The sequence below is a fragment of the Saccoglossus kowalevskii genome, chromosome 13 (genome assembly GCF_978046115.1).
Source record: "Saccoglossus kowalevskii chromosome 13, keSacKowa6.1, whole genome shotgun sequence".
NCBI lineage: Eukaryota > Metazoa > Hemichordata > Enteropneusta > Harrimaniidae > Saccoglossus > Saccoglossus kowalevskii.
The window spans coordinates 12,440,418-12,459,107 of record NC_140653.1 but is presented as its reverse complement, the minus strand read 5'-3'; the positions used below and the strand labels follow the sequence as shown (position 1 = coordinate 12,459,107).

General features: G+C 34.5%; 1 protein-coding gene across 1 annotated transcript in view; it reads right to left on the bottom strand.

Moving 5' to 3' along the window:
• Positions 1 to 18,690, bottom strand: part of LOC100313621 (glycine receptor alpha 3 subunit-like protein) — a 43,154-nt gene that overhangs the window by 21,854 nt on the left and 2,610 nt on the right. The window contains 2 exon segments of the mRNA NM_001168085.1: positions 5,293 to 5,513; positions 13,875 to 13,942. Of these exon segments, the coding sequence (NP_001161557.1) occupies positions 5,293 to 5,513; positions 13,875 to 13,942 (289 nt within the window).

The following is an 18,690-nucleotide window of genomic DNA, read 5'->3' as shown; positions in this document are numbered from 1 at the left end:
AATTAAATTTTACGACCTACACACTCTGTAATATCAATGCATCTTGTACTCACAGATGTGAAGCATAATTCAGAAACATTAGAGAATCATTTGTCCCGAACATTTACCTAAATTAGGACAAGTATTATGGCTCACCTGGCATGTATAACAAATCTTCATTAGATAGTTGTTTGGTTGGTTACCATTACAACTCCGGGTTCCTTTTGTCAATGGTGAGACATACTCAAAAAAATATTTTAAAATACAGAAAACAGGCAAAATCGGAATCTCCATAGTATGTATTATATAACTTTTTACGAAATCAGTTTCTAATCAGTTTAGATTTGTGCATATAACAGTCATTTTAATTATTAGCATCAACATTTTTGAGTGAATACAATGTGGTTAAGCAAACTGTCCATTATCTCGACTTGTGGTGTTTTTTTTGTGTTTTTTTTTTAAATAGTATTTTTGTGTCAGGGGACAGTTCCGGAAATTGAATTTCGCTGTTTTTTGTATGTGCAAGTTGCAAGTGCTAGTGTTAACACATAGTGCATTTTTGCCATATTTATGGTTGGGACTACATGGCAGGGCTGTGTCGCCATCTCTCTATCAAATGGCAATTTCAATGCGTTATCCTGGCGTCAACCAGTCTCGGTCGAACACAAGCACCTGCGGACCTTAACCAAGGTTCCCCCAAAGCCGCATTCGTTAGTGAATGAATCACGGCTAGTGGAATATGCCTTCTCATTGAGTCTGTGGCACACTCACAAAGGGCAGGGGTCGACCCGTTTGATGTTCAGCCTAATGTAGCATTTGAGCTTGGGTCTAACGGTCTTGTGGTTTTCAGTTGACCCGGACGTCATAATAATTATCTCTCACAATTGATGTTCACGCGAAACTGTCATACACTGTCTGAGAAAGAAAAAGTAAACTAACAATCACACCATTGAGCCTGCATCGATTGAACAAAGTATAATTTATATTATTTTGGTATCCGTACACCTGCATTTTGTATAACGGAAAAATATGTCAACTTGGTCATAAAATTAATCTTTTTCGTTCGCGCTCAGTAGACCGATGACTAACATTGAGCCCCATTGTCGTTACTGGTTACAGTAAATGTCATTTTTTGTAGTCACGTATTATCAGTAGCATTAGCGTGACGACACGAGTGGTTTACTGCATTGTTAATATAATTCCTACTTCCATCCTGGATTAGTCACGTTAAACAATATACATTATATGGCATCTACTCATCAAACCGTGGCGAAAATTAAAACTTACCAGGTAGACATGAATATGACTTAACAAACACAGTGACATTCAATGCAATTAAGACATAACAACAATTTCTAGTGTTTTAATCTTCGGCAATTTCTAATATATCAACAACAAAAATGTCACTTCCAAGTGCCCACGAACCTGCATTGAGTTCCTCCACTATGCACAGTGATAGTGAAGCATGTTAACATAGAAGATAGAACATCGTGACAGAAAAGCTTGTCTTGTAGGAACATCAAATGTGATGCATGACTGTTTCTTATATGTTAAGAAAGATTTGTCATGTAAGTACTTCAAGAGTGCTGCACGACAATTCCGTGTACGTTAAAAAGATTTGTTATGTATGTACTTTAATAAGAGTGCTACACGACAATTCCGTATACGTTAAGAAAGACTTGGTAGGTACTTTCATAGGAGTGCTAAATGACAATTGTGTATGTTAAGAAAGATTTGGCATATAGGTACTTTAATAAGAGTGCTACACGACAATTCCGTGTACGTTAAGAAAGACTTGGTAGGTACTTTCATAGGAGTGCTAAATGACAATTGTGTATGTTAAGAAAGATTTGTCATATAGGTACTTTCATAAGAGTGCTACACGACAATTCCGTGTACGTTAAAAAGATTTGTCATGTAGGTACTTTCATAGAAGTGCTAAATGACAATTGTGCATGTTAAGAAAGATTTGTCATATAGGTACTTTAATAAGAGTGCTACACGACAATTCCGTGTACGTTAAGAAAGACTTGGTAGGTACTTTCATAGGAGTGCTACACGACAATTCCGTGTACGTTAAGAAAGTCTTGGTAGGTACTTTCATAGGAGTGCTACACGACAATTCCGTGTACGTTAAGAAAGACTTGGTAGGTACTTTAATAAGAGTGCTACACGATAATTCCGTGTACGTTAAGAAAGACTTGGTAGGTACTTTAATAAGAGTGCTACACGATAATTCCGTGTACGTTAAGAAAGACTTGGTAGGTACTTTAATAAGAGTGCTACACGACAATTCCGTGTACGTTAAGAAATACTTGGTAGGTACTTTCATAGGAGTGCTACATGACAATTGTGTACGTTGGGAAAGGCTCGTTCTGTAGGTACTTCAAGAGTGCTACACGACCCGGGTACATAAAGAAAGGCTATTCATGAACATACGTCAGGGGTGCTTCATGACCATTTCTTGTACATGAAAGATGCCTCGTTATTGATTCATGACGTGGCTGCAACATAATCATTTCTTGTGCGTGAAGGAAGGTTTGTTATATAGGTGATTATGATACTGTTTTTTTTTACGTGGAGGAAGTGACCCAGCGTCAAAGGTACGTGATAGTTTCTTGCATGTGTTGAGACTTGTTGACGCCTTGTACAGTAATTTCTATTGATTCATTTCTTTATGCAAGTTTCATGAATATTTTGCTAGTGATTTTGATGCTTGATTTTGGTGTTCTAGCATGAAATTTCATCAGGAATTCCTAACACACCTTTGGAGCCCTAAGGCTTAATAAGTCCCTGTCATTATAGCACAATCATTATAAACTCATCACATTCTCATTAGATTTCCTATTGAGATCATGATCGACAGTTTTCTCTTCGCTTTCCACGTTTCGCTACACTATTTGTTCACCAGATCAGTGTATTGATAAATTGGGTGTATGGGTAAATTGCATTATAAGTAAACAAGTGACATAAAAACAATTGAACTAACATAGTATAATCTTCTATTGTCCACTATTCAAAGAATATATACTGCGAGGGCATGACAAATGTTCTCTGATATGTACACTGTAATATGACGTGAATGTAGAGTTCTAAAATACCCTGTTTGGCCTCAACCAGAACTATTAGACATAGTGTTCATTGACAAAATGTTATTCTCTACAATGTTCATGACCTGGGATAGACATTTTACATATATTGTCCTTACGTTCGCGTGTGAAATAACCATACAAATTATTGTTCATACTTTGAATGATTTTGACAGGGATTAAAGGGTGGTAGTCGTCGTGCCGCGTCCTGTTCGATATGGAACTCATAGCGACGTATACAACGCGTGTAAAATACATTGTTTGTTTATATGAAATTCGAACACGTGCTGCGCGACGACCACCGCCCTTTAAGTAGTTATATAACCATGCCTTTTAGTTGAACATGTAATGACATGACACCTTAGTGTGAATATTGATAGTTATTTTGACATCCCACTACTTTCCACGAGCAAATGTTACGATGTGGTGTTATTGTTCGATATGATTTGGATAGAAATCACAACGTAAATTGTTTTTCGTTGCTTTTGATTATATTGCCTACACCGCTGGCGGATTTGTGAGAATCAAAAGGTTTGCTAGGATCAGTTCTCACTTGTTATTCGAATGTGTTACAGCGCGGTGAACTTGAAAGGAAACTTAAACAAACAAACATTATAACATATACATAGACAATATCATGATAATCAAAATAATATTACAGAAACAATAACAGAGTCCCTGGTTTATTATCTGACCGATAAAGACGATAAATCTGTATCGATTATGATCTTCTCGTGACGTCAATTGTAGGGATCATGCAAGTAGACGAAACTTCGGCGAATCACACCATATTTGTTATTATTTCCATAAATTCACAGTATGTAGTGATTTTGTCCTTCCATGGAGAATTTGTAATACTGTTTATTCTATGCTCCTATTCTTCAATGTGTTTAGTAGGTGCTTGGTGTTCACTATTTGACAGACTTATTCTCATTGTGTGAATGATTGTGTTTCTTCTCACTTATGTGACGATGCATTGATGGCATATTCCATATACCAGCGGACGTTAAATTGTTTTCCAGTACAAATTCATGTTTTTTTTGTAATGTTTATTTTCATTAAGCAAATATACATATTACATACATTCTATGTCAGAAAACTAAAATAAATAAAATCGTATTTGGATTTGGTAAATTCGACATAAAGTGACTGTACGTGTTTAGTTTGGTTACGAATAAGATATTTGTTAGATTTACTGTATGTGAATATCATTCAACAAAGGTTCGTTGTCATGGACTTACACACACATGTAACGTATCTGTTATTATTTTATGTTGTATATCTACATTTCCAATTATTCGGTGTCCTTTTGATCTGTCACAGATGCAGAAACATTATTAAAAAAACTGCTTTCGGTAAATTGAAATAGGATTGCATTATTATCTGCAATCCATTGATCATATGCGTGTATACAAATCACTTATTGTATTCGTCTCAGATATTTATCCACATTTCCATCAACAAGGTGTGAATATTGTTTCTGCACTGTTCCTTGGAACGTCGAATATATCTGCCTCCCTTCCCTGGCTATTTCTTATTTTATTGCACGATGTAACGTAGCACTAATTGATTATGTATTCATATGAATACAAACTGTTTATAAGCCTATAACATAAGGTGCATTAAGTTTAACCTTTCACCCATTGTTTTTCACTTGTGCGCATATGCTGTATTCAATTATATATTTACATGCCTAATGCGAACAATATTTAAACAAGCGACACACACGTTTCGATTTGAAGACCACGACAAAGCACCGCGTCGCTATAGTTAGACGTGCACCTAATTACGCTATTCCAACCACCGTAAAAGACGGCTCGAAATGGCGTGTAGTGTACGCGGATGTACAGTGACTAGCTAAACATGATAATTCATACCCGCTACTGATTTTACATATTTTGCTAATGTTACTCATATTTCGAGCAATATAATAAACCCCGAGTTTTTAATATTTATATATAATCCTACAACGGTTGACGTCAGTAGATACGAGTGATTTGGTATCAATCCGAGCCTAAGAGAACATGGTGAAGGAATATATATGTATCACGTGCATATTTTTACAGTACAATATAGTAAAACGGCGGAGTGTTGACAGTAGAAATATTGCTGGAATAAAATCTAATGTATGGTGACATTTTTTCCGGAAATACAAACGGGAGCTTTCTTTTAAGCAATTGAACATTTTAAATATTTACAATTATACTTTCTATACCTTACCTACCTGGTACTATAAAGTATTTCCCCAGATGGAGAAATTCGAAGTAGCACATTGTCCCTTGTCTGGTCATGGAAGTGGGAATCTTTCTCGTTGGTGAAGAACATATCAGGAACCCAGATACGCTCCAAGAGTTCACTAGTTGGGGGTATATGTTGCTTTACAGCATTGTACTCTAGCCGTGTATCTACCCATGTCTGTCGTAGGACAATTGTGATTCCGTAATCCTGTAAAGAAATGTATGAAAGAACATCTTTGTAGGATATATTATGCAACAAATTCAAATTATAAATGACGTAATCAATGTTTGTATTTGGATAAATTGCCATTTTAGGGTACAAAATTGGCAAGAATATTAGGTAAATTGGATTATAAAGCAAAACAAATTGGCGTGCATATGAAACCAGCATTGAGCAATTGTTAATTGTTCTCAGTTGTAATGTGTGAATAAAGTATATGCATTTAGGTGCATGAACGCTGAAAACAGAATAAAATATTCTACATGAGTTATAAATAAATTGTTCGAGCGGGATTTCACCACGTCTGTAATTTATAAAGGTTATTTTTTTTTATTAAATATTGTTTCAAACTTACTACTTGCGTCCTTTTTACTTTAGGCTGGTCACGACATATTAATGTTTGACCCCAATACTGTACAAGATTTAATTTAATTGCCAACATTGTTAAAGAACCCAACTAAGAGGTTGACGTTACCTAATTTAACTTGCTTGTGTGCGTATAGTAAAGATACCTTACGCATGTTGGGGAAATATTGTTAATGACCTCTTGACAAGCTATATCAGTTACAGAAAAAACTATTCAGTCTGAAGACGCATAATTTCTTGCGAAATTGAAATGTACTATGTGTACGAAAACGTATTCATGTATAGATATATAAATCTTGTTATTCCTAATGATCAATGATTTGAAATTTGTTCTTCCGGTGTTTAATGTTTCAAGAACGCATTTAAGACATGCTAGTTAATCCAGTGTAATCATTTTACCCACGACTCATTTATCCTAATTATATTAACTGCGAGTTGATTTTTTTTTCCAAAAAAACTAATTTATTGTGATTTTATAGTCTTTTCATTCTCCCACTGTGTAATTATTATGATTGTAATTGATTCAATTGTGTTCAGAGTGAAAATAAAAATAAAACAGATATATCGATCTGTCTACCGAAGGGTTATATTTGAAATTATTCTTTTATCAGGAAAGTTATATTTATTTTATATAGAATTGTTCGAATTAAAAATGATCATCATTGACTAGGTTTGCCGCACAATTACCGTTACCATGGCTATAGTCATGCAACCTTTATGTATGTTGTATGCTCCGAAAGAAGCTTAAAATATTAAATAATACTGATTGTTATATGCCACAGTATCAAAGTAATCTATCGTTGTAATCTTCCCTCACAAATGATTGATGAGACAAATACAATCTTTTTATTGACAGTGGCGAACTAAAAGTAAAACTCGCATCACTGTATTAATGTGTTTTTTTAAATAAAAATCTTGTTCTAAGCTGAAGGAATTGCAGCTCGACTTCTATAAAGTAACATACACAATTACATGCATACATAGCCTAGCATCAAGAACAAGATTTGAGTGAAATATAAAGAGCCCTTGTGAGTTTCTACTAAATCCTCAATTATTATTCAGGTATTTTTTGTTCACTGGAGTTCACTATCTTTTAAATAACCACACATGCATTCAACATTTCCCACCTCGGGTATGTAATCCAAATTTCAGGCACATTTACGAACATATAAACATTTCGAATTCGAAACTCGTAAACTGGCATTTCCTCACCTTTCTCGTCTCTAACAATTAGGAAAAGTGGACAATGCCGTAACTGATTCGCACATGCTTCTTATACATAATCGCTGTTCGAAATGCTGTTAGAATCACATATATTGGATATGATTTTGCAATGTGAACAAAAATGTGCTTTAAATGACAAAAATCATTACTTGAATTCTGAAATCGATAGTTGGCATGATTATTACCTAATTATTACAAATATTTTGAGACACAGCATTTTTCACAGGTAGGTGGTAAAATGCTTCAATGAAACATAAGTTTGGTTATTTTTTCGACCATATGTAATGTAGCCAAAAAATGAAGATCTCGCTGCACATGTGTCAGCTGTCATTATCAATCAGTGTTTACATGGTCTACATAAGTGCATTGGGACAGTATAGAATCACAATTACTATTATAGTTGCCAACAGGCCTAACATTTTAATGAGACTAGTTATTCAATCTCCGACGAAGCCTTATATAATAGTTTATGAAAGTTTTCATTTTGAAAACTCTGGTATGCACATATTCTGAGTTGCAATGGTCTGTCATTTACCGCATGTCCTTTTTTTGTTCAGACAAAGGCGTTTCCATGGCAACGTACGTAAATTAGTAATGCATGTCGGTGATTCATATATTAATTTTGTAAGAACAAGAGTCCTACTCAACCGACGAGTTCGTAATCGACCCGTGTCCACTCACTTATAAAAGCAACATTGCATCAGAAGCTCTGTGACTGGCTTCAATGGGTTGTCATATCATTTATTCTGTACGTTTTGTTCACCAATTGAATAATTCACGCTCACACTAACTAACTAATTATAAACAAACATACGTGGAATGCAAATAACACTAAAAGCATGTATATCAAGTCAGCTGCGAATAAAATGATCGATGATCAAGTTATATTACGTCCTAGTTCGAATATAGAGTTTACAGTAAGTATACAAAATATGAAGTAGATGTTAATTAATGGTAATAATCTTACCATATAGCTGGTGATAAACGAAACATTGATGAGACATTTGAACAGCAGATGATAAACCGAACCTCGTTATGCCAATACACATAAAATGTCTCTTGTATATTAAATATTAAATTATATTTATCACAATCTGCGCGCACAAACCTTGCATTCAATCATTCTATTCACATGTACAATCAATTCATAAATTATGCTTAACCCCGTGATTAAATCATATAAATTGCAATTAGATATAAATTAACAGTAACAAGTTAAAGATAAATTATTGATAATTAATATTCTCTTAAACTATGATTATAATTTTCTGACACGTGTATGCATTATGTTGTTAACACATTGTGTAGTTATATTATTTATGTGAGATAATTGTTGACAGATACAAATTACATTAACGGACTACCGTACATACTTTGAATATAGTAACAACTGCCCTAGAATAAGTATTTAAGGTAGTCACGTCAGACGATTTGTAAATGTAATTTAACATTTGATGTGGATCACGTAGGTACGACCATGATATATTTTGTCACTCCGAAAAACTAAAGCAAGGGGAAATATACATAATTTAGTTTAAATTGTTCTTTTATGATTGTATAATTCTATTAACATTCGAATATTCGCTCCATCGAGACCATGTAGTGTTTTATGATTACAAGAATGCATATACGTCGTGCTAGTTAATACAGTTTAATAGTTTTACCTCTGACTCATTTATCTTTATTATATTATTTAGTGCGGGTTTATTTTTTCCAATAATCTAATTCATGGGGATTTTTTAGCCCTTTGATTTTCCAAGTGTGTCATTATTCACAGAGAATGCCTGTAATTGATTCAATCGTGTTCAGAGTGGAAATTAACTGAAACAAAAAAAACAGACTGTATTATTCATATGTTATTAAATAAATATCATGTTCTTAGCTCAAGGGAAATGCAGCTAGACATCTATAAAATCACATACACAATTACATACATACATAGCCTAACAAGAACAACAAAATGTGAGTGAAATATAAATGGAACTTAGAAGATTCTTCTAAACACTAAATTATACAGCTATTTTTTCACTGTCTTTTCAATAACTACACATACATTCAAAATTTATCATCTCAATGCATTAAATGGCATAACACACCGGGTATGTAATCAAAATTACAGGCAAATTTACGAACATATGAATATTTCGGGATTCGAACTCTCAACTTGTGAACTGGCATTTTCTGTTGTTTTTTCTCGCCTCAAACAATTAAGAAAAGTGTGCAATGCTGTAACTAATCATGCTTCTTATATATTATCACTATTATAATTTGTCACAGATATGACATAATATTTTGCAATGTAAAACAAATTGCTTCAAATGACAAAAATAAAATTTACTTAAATTCTGAAATCGATAGTTGGAATGATTACCTAATTACAACAAATAAAACAGTAATTTTCAGAAACTTCAATTATAGTACAGGTAAATGCCAAAGTAAAATAACTTTGGTTTGAATATAATTTCTTTCATATATAATTTAGCCAAGAAATGCTGTAAATGATAATGCACAAGTGTCAGTTGTCATTACCAATCAAAGCCCTAATGAATAGGTCTGTTCCTAACAGAAACAGAGTATGAATTTGATTTTTTGAGTCAAAATAAACGTAACGGTATAGGTTCGAATAATCTGCAGGCTAAGTGGTTCTTTGATTGTCAGTTGAATATATAGTTGAAATATAATCACTTGATGAATGTCAAATTAAAATAAGCTTTTATTTATTTCCAGAATAAGTTATGCATCATGCCAATGAATGACATTTTTATTTTTACTGACGTAAACGTTTTTTTACGTCCATAAAATATGTTCAATCTATGTTGCAAAAATATTGTATTGAAATAAGAATTACGAGTAGATAGTAGTTTCTAGATGGTATTTATGAAACATAAAAGTAATTTTAATTGAATCACGAATATATACATAACATTCAGTTCAGTTTTCCGGAAATCCGATTGAAGTATTATTCAAAACATGTACATAACTGCTATGAGAGGTATATCAACTTATAGTGACATAATGATAAAATAACCATTGTAGATGAGCCAGCTTGATTTATAGTGATTTGATTATTTGTCACAGATAGAATACAAAAAGCCTTGAGACTTTCTCGCATTAAAGACACCGCGGGAGAAAAGATAAAGCTAAAATAATATGTAACACGTTCCTTGAGTACTTGTTAACGTGTCTTTAGAAAAGTGAAAATAACTACCCAACCATATAATATTGAACAAAAGTGACATATCAAAATTACTAGTCCATGATTTAAAACAACACCTAGATACCACGTTAAAACAGTGAAAAAAATTATACATGGAAGTATGAAAAGATGGCACATAGTATTTTTGAAGCCTCTATTTGATAGTAGATGACTCGGCAATACATTTCCATGGTGTTTTATGATACCGAATAAAACTATGCAAGGTACCCACGCAGTTATGTCATCCTTGATACTTGTATATGGCATAAATGACTTGTGAATAACAAATGTTTCAGTTTCGTTAGAGGTTGTATGTTCTTTGGTAGATTTACTATTACATCGAGTCAAAGTTTTTTAAGGCACTTATATTAATGTGACTTTCAAACAAATACCATGATATTGGAAGCATTATCTGTGGGAATAACATAATGTATCATTAAGATCAGACAGCCGCTTGAGTAGATCACAACTATGGTCATTTGTGGAAGAATGTATCAAGTTCATTAATGCGAAACACGTTTCATTTATCGCCTTCATCCACGCAAACAAGATTAATTTAATGTTAATTTGTTAGATGTTCTGAATAAACTGCTTCGATTTTATATAGTCTCAGAAGGTTTTGAATGTAGAGTTGACGTATGTTCAGCTGTCATCGAATATAAATATGGATCCCATGACGTTAACTTCACGGCATCCATGATTAGACAGATAACCAATATTGAATATGTTGTAATTACACTGGTAAGACATAATCACAGGACATGGAGTTCATGAATAACTAATGTTTAGTAATTTAGTGGGTCATGCAAATTACGTTTACTCTACTCATTAGTGGTTTCGATATGTTCAGGCATGCATTTGTAAATACCGAGTATTCTCATATTTGTTTTCACTATGGACCTTTTGCATTTCTATGCTCGTGTATTACGTAATGGTTTTACTGAATAATAGATAATGGCATTTAGTCCTATGATACCACTGTGTCACTTATTATTAGCCATAGTTTGTTCAGACAAAGCGTTGTCCTGGCAACGTAGCGCATAATGATAAGTGAATTAGTTAAGCATTTTGGTGACTGGATTCAATAGGTCGTCCTATAATATATTTTGTACATTTTGTTCAACAATTGAATAATTCACGCATTCATCAAACATTTTAACTCCATGTTGCAAAATATTGTATTAAAATATGAATAGATAGTATTTTCTAGATGGTATTTATGATATACACGGCTACACATTAGTTATTCATGAGTTTCATGTGCTCTGATTATACCTTGCTCGTGCAATTACAACATATCCAACATTGATATACCGTCTAGTCGATCGATGATCAAGTTATACTATGTCCTAGTTCGTATATACAGTTTACAGGAAGAATACGAAATATGAAGTAGATGTTAATAAATGGTAATGATCTTAACATAAAGCCGAGTACATATACACTTTATATTATTTATAATATTTAATTTTTAAGAATGAAATGCAATTCACATCGCACAACATGTGTCGTCGATTGTGATAAATGTAAACATTGATGAGACAATTGAACAGTAGATGATAAACTTAACCTCGTTATATGTGATGGATTCATAAGTTATTGAAAATATTGAATTATATTTATCACTATCTGCACACACAAAACTTGCATTCAATCATTCTGTTCACATGTACAATCAATTCTGATTGGATTACGGTCCCTTGTGTTTCAATTCATAAATCAGATTACACCCGTGAGTAAATCAGTTAATTTGTGACAATTGGCAAACAGATATAAATTAACGGTAAAAAGTTAAAGATAAAATATTGATGCGATTATTATTCACTTAAATTGTGATTTTAATTTTCAGACACATGTATGCATTATGTTGTTAACACATTGTGTAGTTATATTATCTAAGTGAGATAATTGTTGACAGATACAAATTACATTAACTGGCTACTGACTAGCATACATACTTTGAATATACAAACAACTGTCCTAGAATAAGTATTTTACATAGTCACTTCAGACGATTGTAAATTTAGTTTAGCATTTAAATCGCATAGTTTCCATCATGGTAGCTTTTGTTACTCTTAGAAACTGAAACAAGGTGAAATATACATAGTTGTTTTTAGGAACTAATGGGCAATGTACTATAATGAAAGGTGTTCTATTGTGGGAAATGAACGTAATCTGTTGAACCAATGAATAAGTGACAGTTCTATTATTATATCAAATAGCAAACTTAGCTGTCACTCTGGATTATGCAAATTCTACTCTTGTTTTGTTCGCGTAATTAACATTGTTGATAAACCCCAAATAACAAACTAATTAAATCTGTGTTGACTTATTTACAGAGCCTTTTCAGCAACAACGATGCTAGGCAAAATTAGCCAAGAGTCCCGATGTTGTTTTATTTGAACAATAAATCATCGCCTTGCATGATCTACCACGATATTTTGCATCGAGGCACGATGTTTTAGTATTGGTATCAGCACGGGACAGTGGGATGTAGCCCGAAATAATACCCCATCGCCTATGTTGTTCCTGACCTATACATTGGCTGCTTCAATTTAATGTAAAGTAATAGACAAGGCCAACACCATAATTCTCACCATCAGCTAACACTGATCACCCAAAAGCCAGAAACACACCTGCTTTACGACTTCATTACCAACAACTCAACAACGACTTTGAAGCTTTAGTGTCAGCTGCTTTGAAGTCTGAAGCGGGGAAATTATGGCCAGTAGCACCATTGCATGTCTCGCATCACCGACGCTGATGACGATTGACTACTCGCGGTGTTAATCACCACGCAGGTGTATACTAATCACCACGCAGGTGTATACTTGTATCATATTATATTATTATATTGATTGTGTGCTCAGCAGAAACAAAAGAAAGCGTTTTGGATGAGAGTGTTGTTTGCGTTGTTTTGAAATGCGACTTCTAATTTAAACCTAATTCCGTCCAAATATGATAAAATCCACAATTTATTTTATTTTCTTAAAATAATTAAACAATATACCTGGAGTAGTCATAGCATATGGTATTTATTATTCGGGTCTAAGTAAGATTGACGTAGGATGTATAGTCAACATCGACAAACCATGTAGGGAGAGTTAAGTTTACATGCATGATCCACCATGTTGAAGCTAACTACCACATACGAACATGTAAACACGCAACAATGAATTTAAACTCGCAACCACGAGAAAATGCCTCGCTCCTGTAAGTAGATGCGCACTTCATTGGAACAGAGAAAAGTCTGTTCAAAATGGCGTACAATTAACGGGGTTCTAAAGTCATTTGCAGGATGTGTTTATGCTGAATATCCGACGTCAAAGACATCCACATGATTGATTATCGATTGATTGGTTCAATCACGTAGAGACATCACTGGCAGGTGGCGATGCGTAACATGTGTTGATGTGAGATATTTTCTGATATTACACTTCATACAATAGGTGCGCTGCGATACAGTTCTTGAAATATAACACTACACAGCTTAGTGCAACGCAACACCTTTACGCAGCGCAACGAAGCACAGACTAACAGCATCACAATATTACAATAGTTACCATTGTGACTTCATTGATGTTATCAATCCTGCTGATGAGCATATCTACTGTCACATTCACTGGGTCACCTGTGTGAAAAGTAAATAACAAATCAAAATTATTATCGGTATTATCAAGGTGTTCTAAATATAATATGAGGTTATTACGAGGATACCTCAAATTATGCACGAAGACAGTACAGCGGCAGTATTGACAGACGCGCTACTGTCTGATTTCGCATTTCATATTATGGTACAATGAATATGCCCTGTAAAATACGGCAAATTACGACACACTGTAACCTATGGCGGTACGGTAACATATGTAGAATAATTGTATATATTAAACAGACTAATGTTGACTAGTTATGGATTGATATGATTTAGGGTACAAAAACATAAACGTGCAGTTATATCAATTCCCAAAACGAGTTTAACGGCTCACATTAGTGGATGTATTACTCCGCATCACAAAATACTCTCCCTATTTTGAATCACAGTGTTTACAAGCTTAGCATGAATTTATAATTACAAATAACAACCACACCGGAAGCGTCTACAGCGCCTTGCTACTGCAGGCGGAAGCGCTAATCACAGAACCAAATAGTAATATAATCTAAAAATTTATATCATAATTTTATAATGATCTGTAATGAACACGCACACAGTGACTACATGGAAATACACGAGCCTCCGGCGACACAGACATCCGATAGCATTTTCAATATACACATGTACTCATGATTCAGTGCGAACTAGATATATGTATTCAATTGGCAGACGAAACAAGAATGTCAAAGTACAGCGCGCGCGGGTGCGTGACGATGGCGATCCTACAGGTAGTAACTCCAGCGAATTTTTTTCTTCTGTCGAATGACTCACATCTTCTGCGTGCGAAACAACAATTATAACACATTGTTGTTATTCCCAATAGGGTCTGCATTTGGTAATCATATTACCCTGAAATGTTCATTCGTCTAGCCTGTCAATATGGGCATTCCCTGTGGTAAGCTATTCTTCATTTGTGAAGCCGTGTATTATTAACGTTGCTTTGACAGCGCCTGTTCACTTTTTAATCACGGTTCATATGTTACGCATCGCGCCATTGGACAGTATTTTAACGTCACAGTCGATCTATTAATGTTATCAAATCACAGAACACATTACAAAATCGATTCATGTACGCTAATGAGAACAGATAGTTGGATCGAGTTGTTTTCAACATTGGTATTCATAGACTTCCAAAACTCCCGACAAATCATTTTCGAACGACTTGTCAGAATTAACATTCATAAACAGGTCAATAGCATCCTGCCATAATCACAAATTTGTTCTTTGTTGAGTAGTGACGTTTTGATTGTATTTTATAGTGGAGTCTTCGAGAATGTGTTCTCAGCTGTTAAATACTGTGGCAATTAGTTGATATTGTGAATTTTTATACCGAAAGATTCTAAACAATTTGCCGTCGCATTGAGTATCAAATCTCATATCGGAAAAATGCGAGTATCTGGCAGACGTATGCTGTGATGCTGTATACAACTTAACCGGGATGTCAAACTAATTTTAGCAGAATTCATGGCGTATAATACTAATCATTGAAGATTGTTAACACGTACATGTTTTAGAAGGTAATAGTCATTTAAGTTGTCGTGATGAAAACATAACATGCTGACTCGTACCTTGAATTGCATTTTTAAATTCAATTTTAAATTCACAAATATAACTATGTAAAACGTGAACTATTGACATTATATTATATAATGCAATTATGTGTAATCACCTCTGTCAGCACCCTTAACTCACCTCAAACTCTGCAAATAGAAATGTGCAATGCCTAGTGATAAGGAAAGGAAAATTGGAAACTACCAGGTGATTTACATAACAAAGGATGTTTACGATCTACGGAGTTGCCTACGTGAGACAGCTGCTAGCAAGACCACATTCTGATTAGCTCATGTGGAAACCCAGGTGGTGACCCTAAATCTGGACCATTTACGCCTATAAATATGACCGAGGACAGTTGGGGTCCATCATTTCAACTGAGTTCTCTGTGTGTTGCTACAGCTGCAATATTGTGAGACAACTGATACAGGCTTCAATCATATTACTGTGAGATTTGTATGAACTGCTCTGCGATCTTATGTTTTCAGCGGTGTCCTCCAGAAGAACAGCGTTCCTCTGCAAGCAAAAATTTCTTCGTTGTTGTGTTGCAGAAGCCATTGACTGTCATCCATCTCTACATCCTGGAACTGAGTTATCACTAATGCACACTTCCCTAGGCAATCCCATATTTCAATGAATGTACTCATTGTATTTTTCTGTGCTTTGTTTCTTGTAATTACTGAGAGATATTAAAGCCAGGGGCTTTAACCTGATATTTTGGTGCATGTGTATTTCATTTCCAGTACTATTGTCTTGTCTATTGCCCATTGTGAGTTACGTGGGTGGCCCCTCTCAATAGCAATAAGCAGGCCTTGCACCTATATGCTGAAGCTACTACGATACGTGCGTGATGATCATGGCAATTGGCTCTTATGCATCTTATTCCAAAATAATTATGCTTCAAGGAGACGTTCTTGAAATTAAAACAATCTGCTTGAAAATAAGTCGACGCACGAATATCCCAGGGTATTGTACATTAACATGTAATTATCGTATTATTAATATCATTATTGCAACGGGCAGTTACACAAACTTCTTGAAATAAAAACGAACGTAATATAATTATCCATGTCGAGGTTAGATGTGCCTTACATTAACGAAATAGGCATGCCGAATGGAATTACATATCTAATTTTATGTATAACAACAATTATAACCCCGAAAGAAAACAGCCGGGAGAGCAACGGCGCTACGAACGACAATTTTGTATGTGCAATATCGTTGCACAGTATTTTCATGACGTCATCCATGAAATATCCTATGTAATGTCCACTTGGCGAGCAATATACCATGTGACATCCATTTTTATTCAATGTCATGTGACCGAGTATCAAACAATCAAAGCATGCGTAAAAACAAATGTGAAATGTGATAAAACCTTGTAATAGCAGCTTAGTGAGTGGTGCGTCGCATTCGACATAGACATTCTAGTGTTAACAAGAATAAGCATTACTTTTTATTAAATGTTGTATTACAGTATCACGAATGTGATATCCTCTCATCTCCCATATCTACATACTAACGCCGAAAACATGGTTCGTGGAGCGTTTATCTTATTTGTATGCACGATATATTTTTGCGAACACATATATAATTCATTGACTTATGCGGTTAAAGAGATTATAATTTGTAGCCGTTAATATACTTATGGCTTAGCGATGCACTGGTAACATTGTAACCGTCCCTTGGGTAAATTTAATCCCTAACGTAATCACCAATTATACTTTGGTTGGGAGAATTATATAATGTATGGCTTTATCACATATACCCGAAACGAACAGAATATTGAATACATTAATGTAACGAATAACAATCAAGCATACTGAGATTATCAAAAGCTCCCATTTGACCAAAATACTTTTTAATACACATATTAAAAATTATTACAATGCTTTATCACATTGAATTTGTCATCATATATGAGATAACGTAATTACTACTTTATAAAACCCGACTTAAGATAAGTTGGACAGATTATTTAATGGTGAAATAAATTGGTTTATTGCGCCTTGGGTGACTCGTATTTTCAGTTACACACAAAGGAAGGATGCCTTGGTTTAGTTGTTCATTTATCGCATAATGATCGCAATCCTATACGTTCACATCAAACCTATTTTGTGAATATGTTGAAACTAATCCATGCCCACGTTAAAGTCTGACTGAGATTGAGAATAGCGATAGTTTTGTTTTACTACGATGTTCTTTAACTGAACAGATAACAGATATGTCAACTTCACTATTTAGACACTTTCTGTGACAAGTCATACAGGCTACAACCATCTTTCTGTGAGACTTGTATGAACTGTTCTGCGATCTCCTGTATTCAGAGGTGCCCTCCAGAATATGAGCGTTCCTCTCCAAGCAAGACTCCTGTATTTCTTCGTGGTTGTGTTGCAGAAGCCATTGACTGTCGTCCATTACTACATCCTGGAACTGCGAGTTATCACCAATGTACACTTCCCTAAGCAATCCCCTTATTTAGTGACTTATTCATTGTATTTTTCTGTGCCTTATTTCTTGTAATTATTTTAAGAGGTATTAAAGCCAGGAGCTTTAACTCGATATTTTGGTGTATGTGTATATCATTTCCAGTACTATTGTCTTGCCTACCCCATACTAGCAGTGAAAGAACCCCCTGTCCAGTGTGAGTTCTGTTGGTGCCCTCTCATTAGCAATAAACAGGCCTTACACTGTGACACTTTCTATATCTTTAAATGACCTTAAAAATAAGAAAAGGTCGGAGAACAGGTTACGATAAGGTTTATTAACAGGTTTATATAGTTATTTTAGTAATCATGTGATTATTGAAACGACATTTCAAGGAAAAATAATCTTACTGTGATGTGTTAAATAAACCGAGCACGAACACATCACGAAAAGCTGGAACATTATCAATTGAGTATATTGTAGCACTTTGACAGATTATTTGCTTGGTTGTTTCACATAAAGCTATTTCTCTCTCTGCATGCTCTTTAACTATACAATTCATATGAATTCATACACATTATGAGTATATGCTATTGTTTAGCTGCACTTGGAAGGTTGACTGTGTCACAGGTGCGTAGTGCCAATGTTCTGCTTACGTGATTGATCCAATCTGATTTGACGTGAAATATTTCCGGCTCGCTCAAAGATGGTAATACGATAGAATAGACGTAAGGTTGTCGATTAGTTAG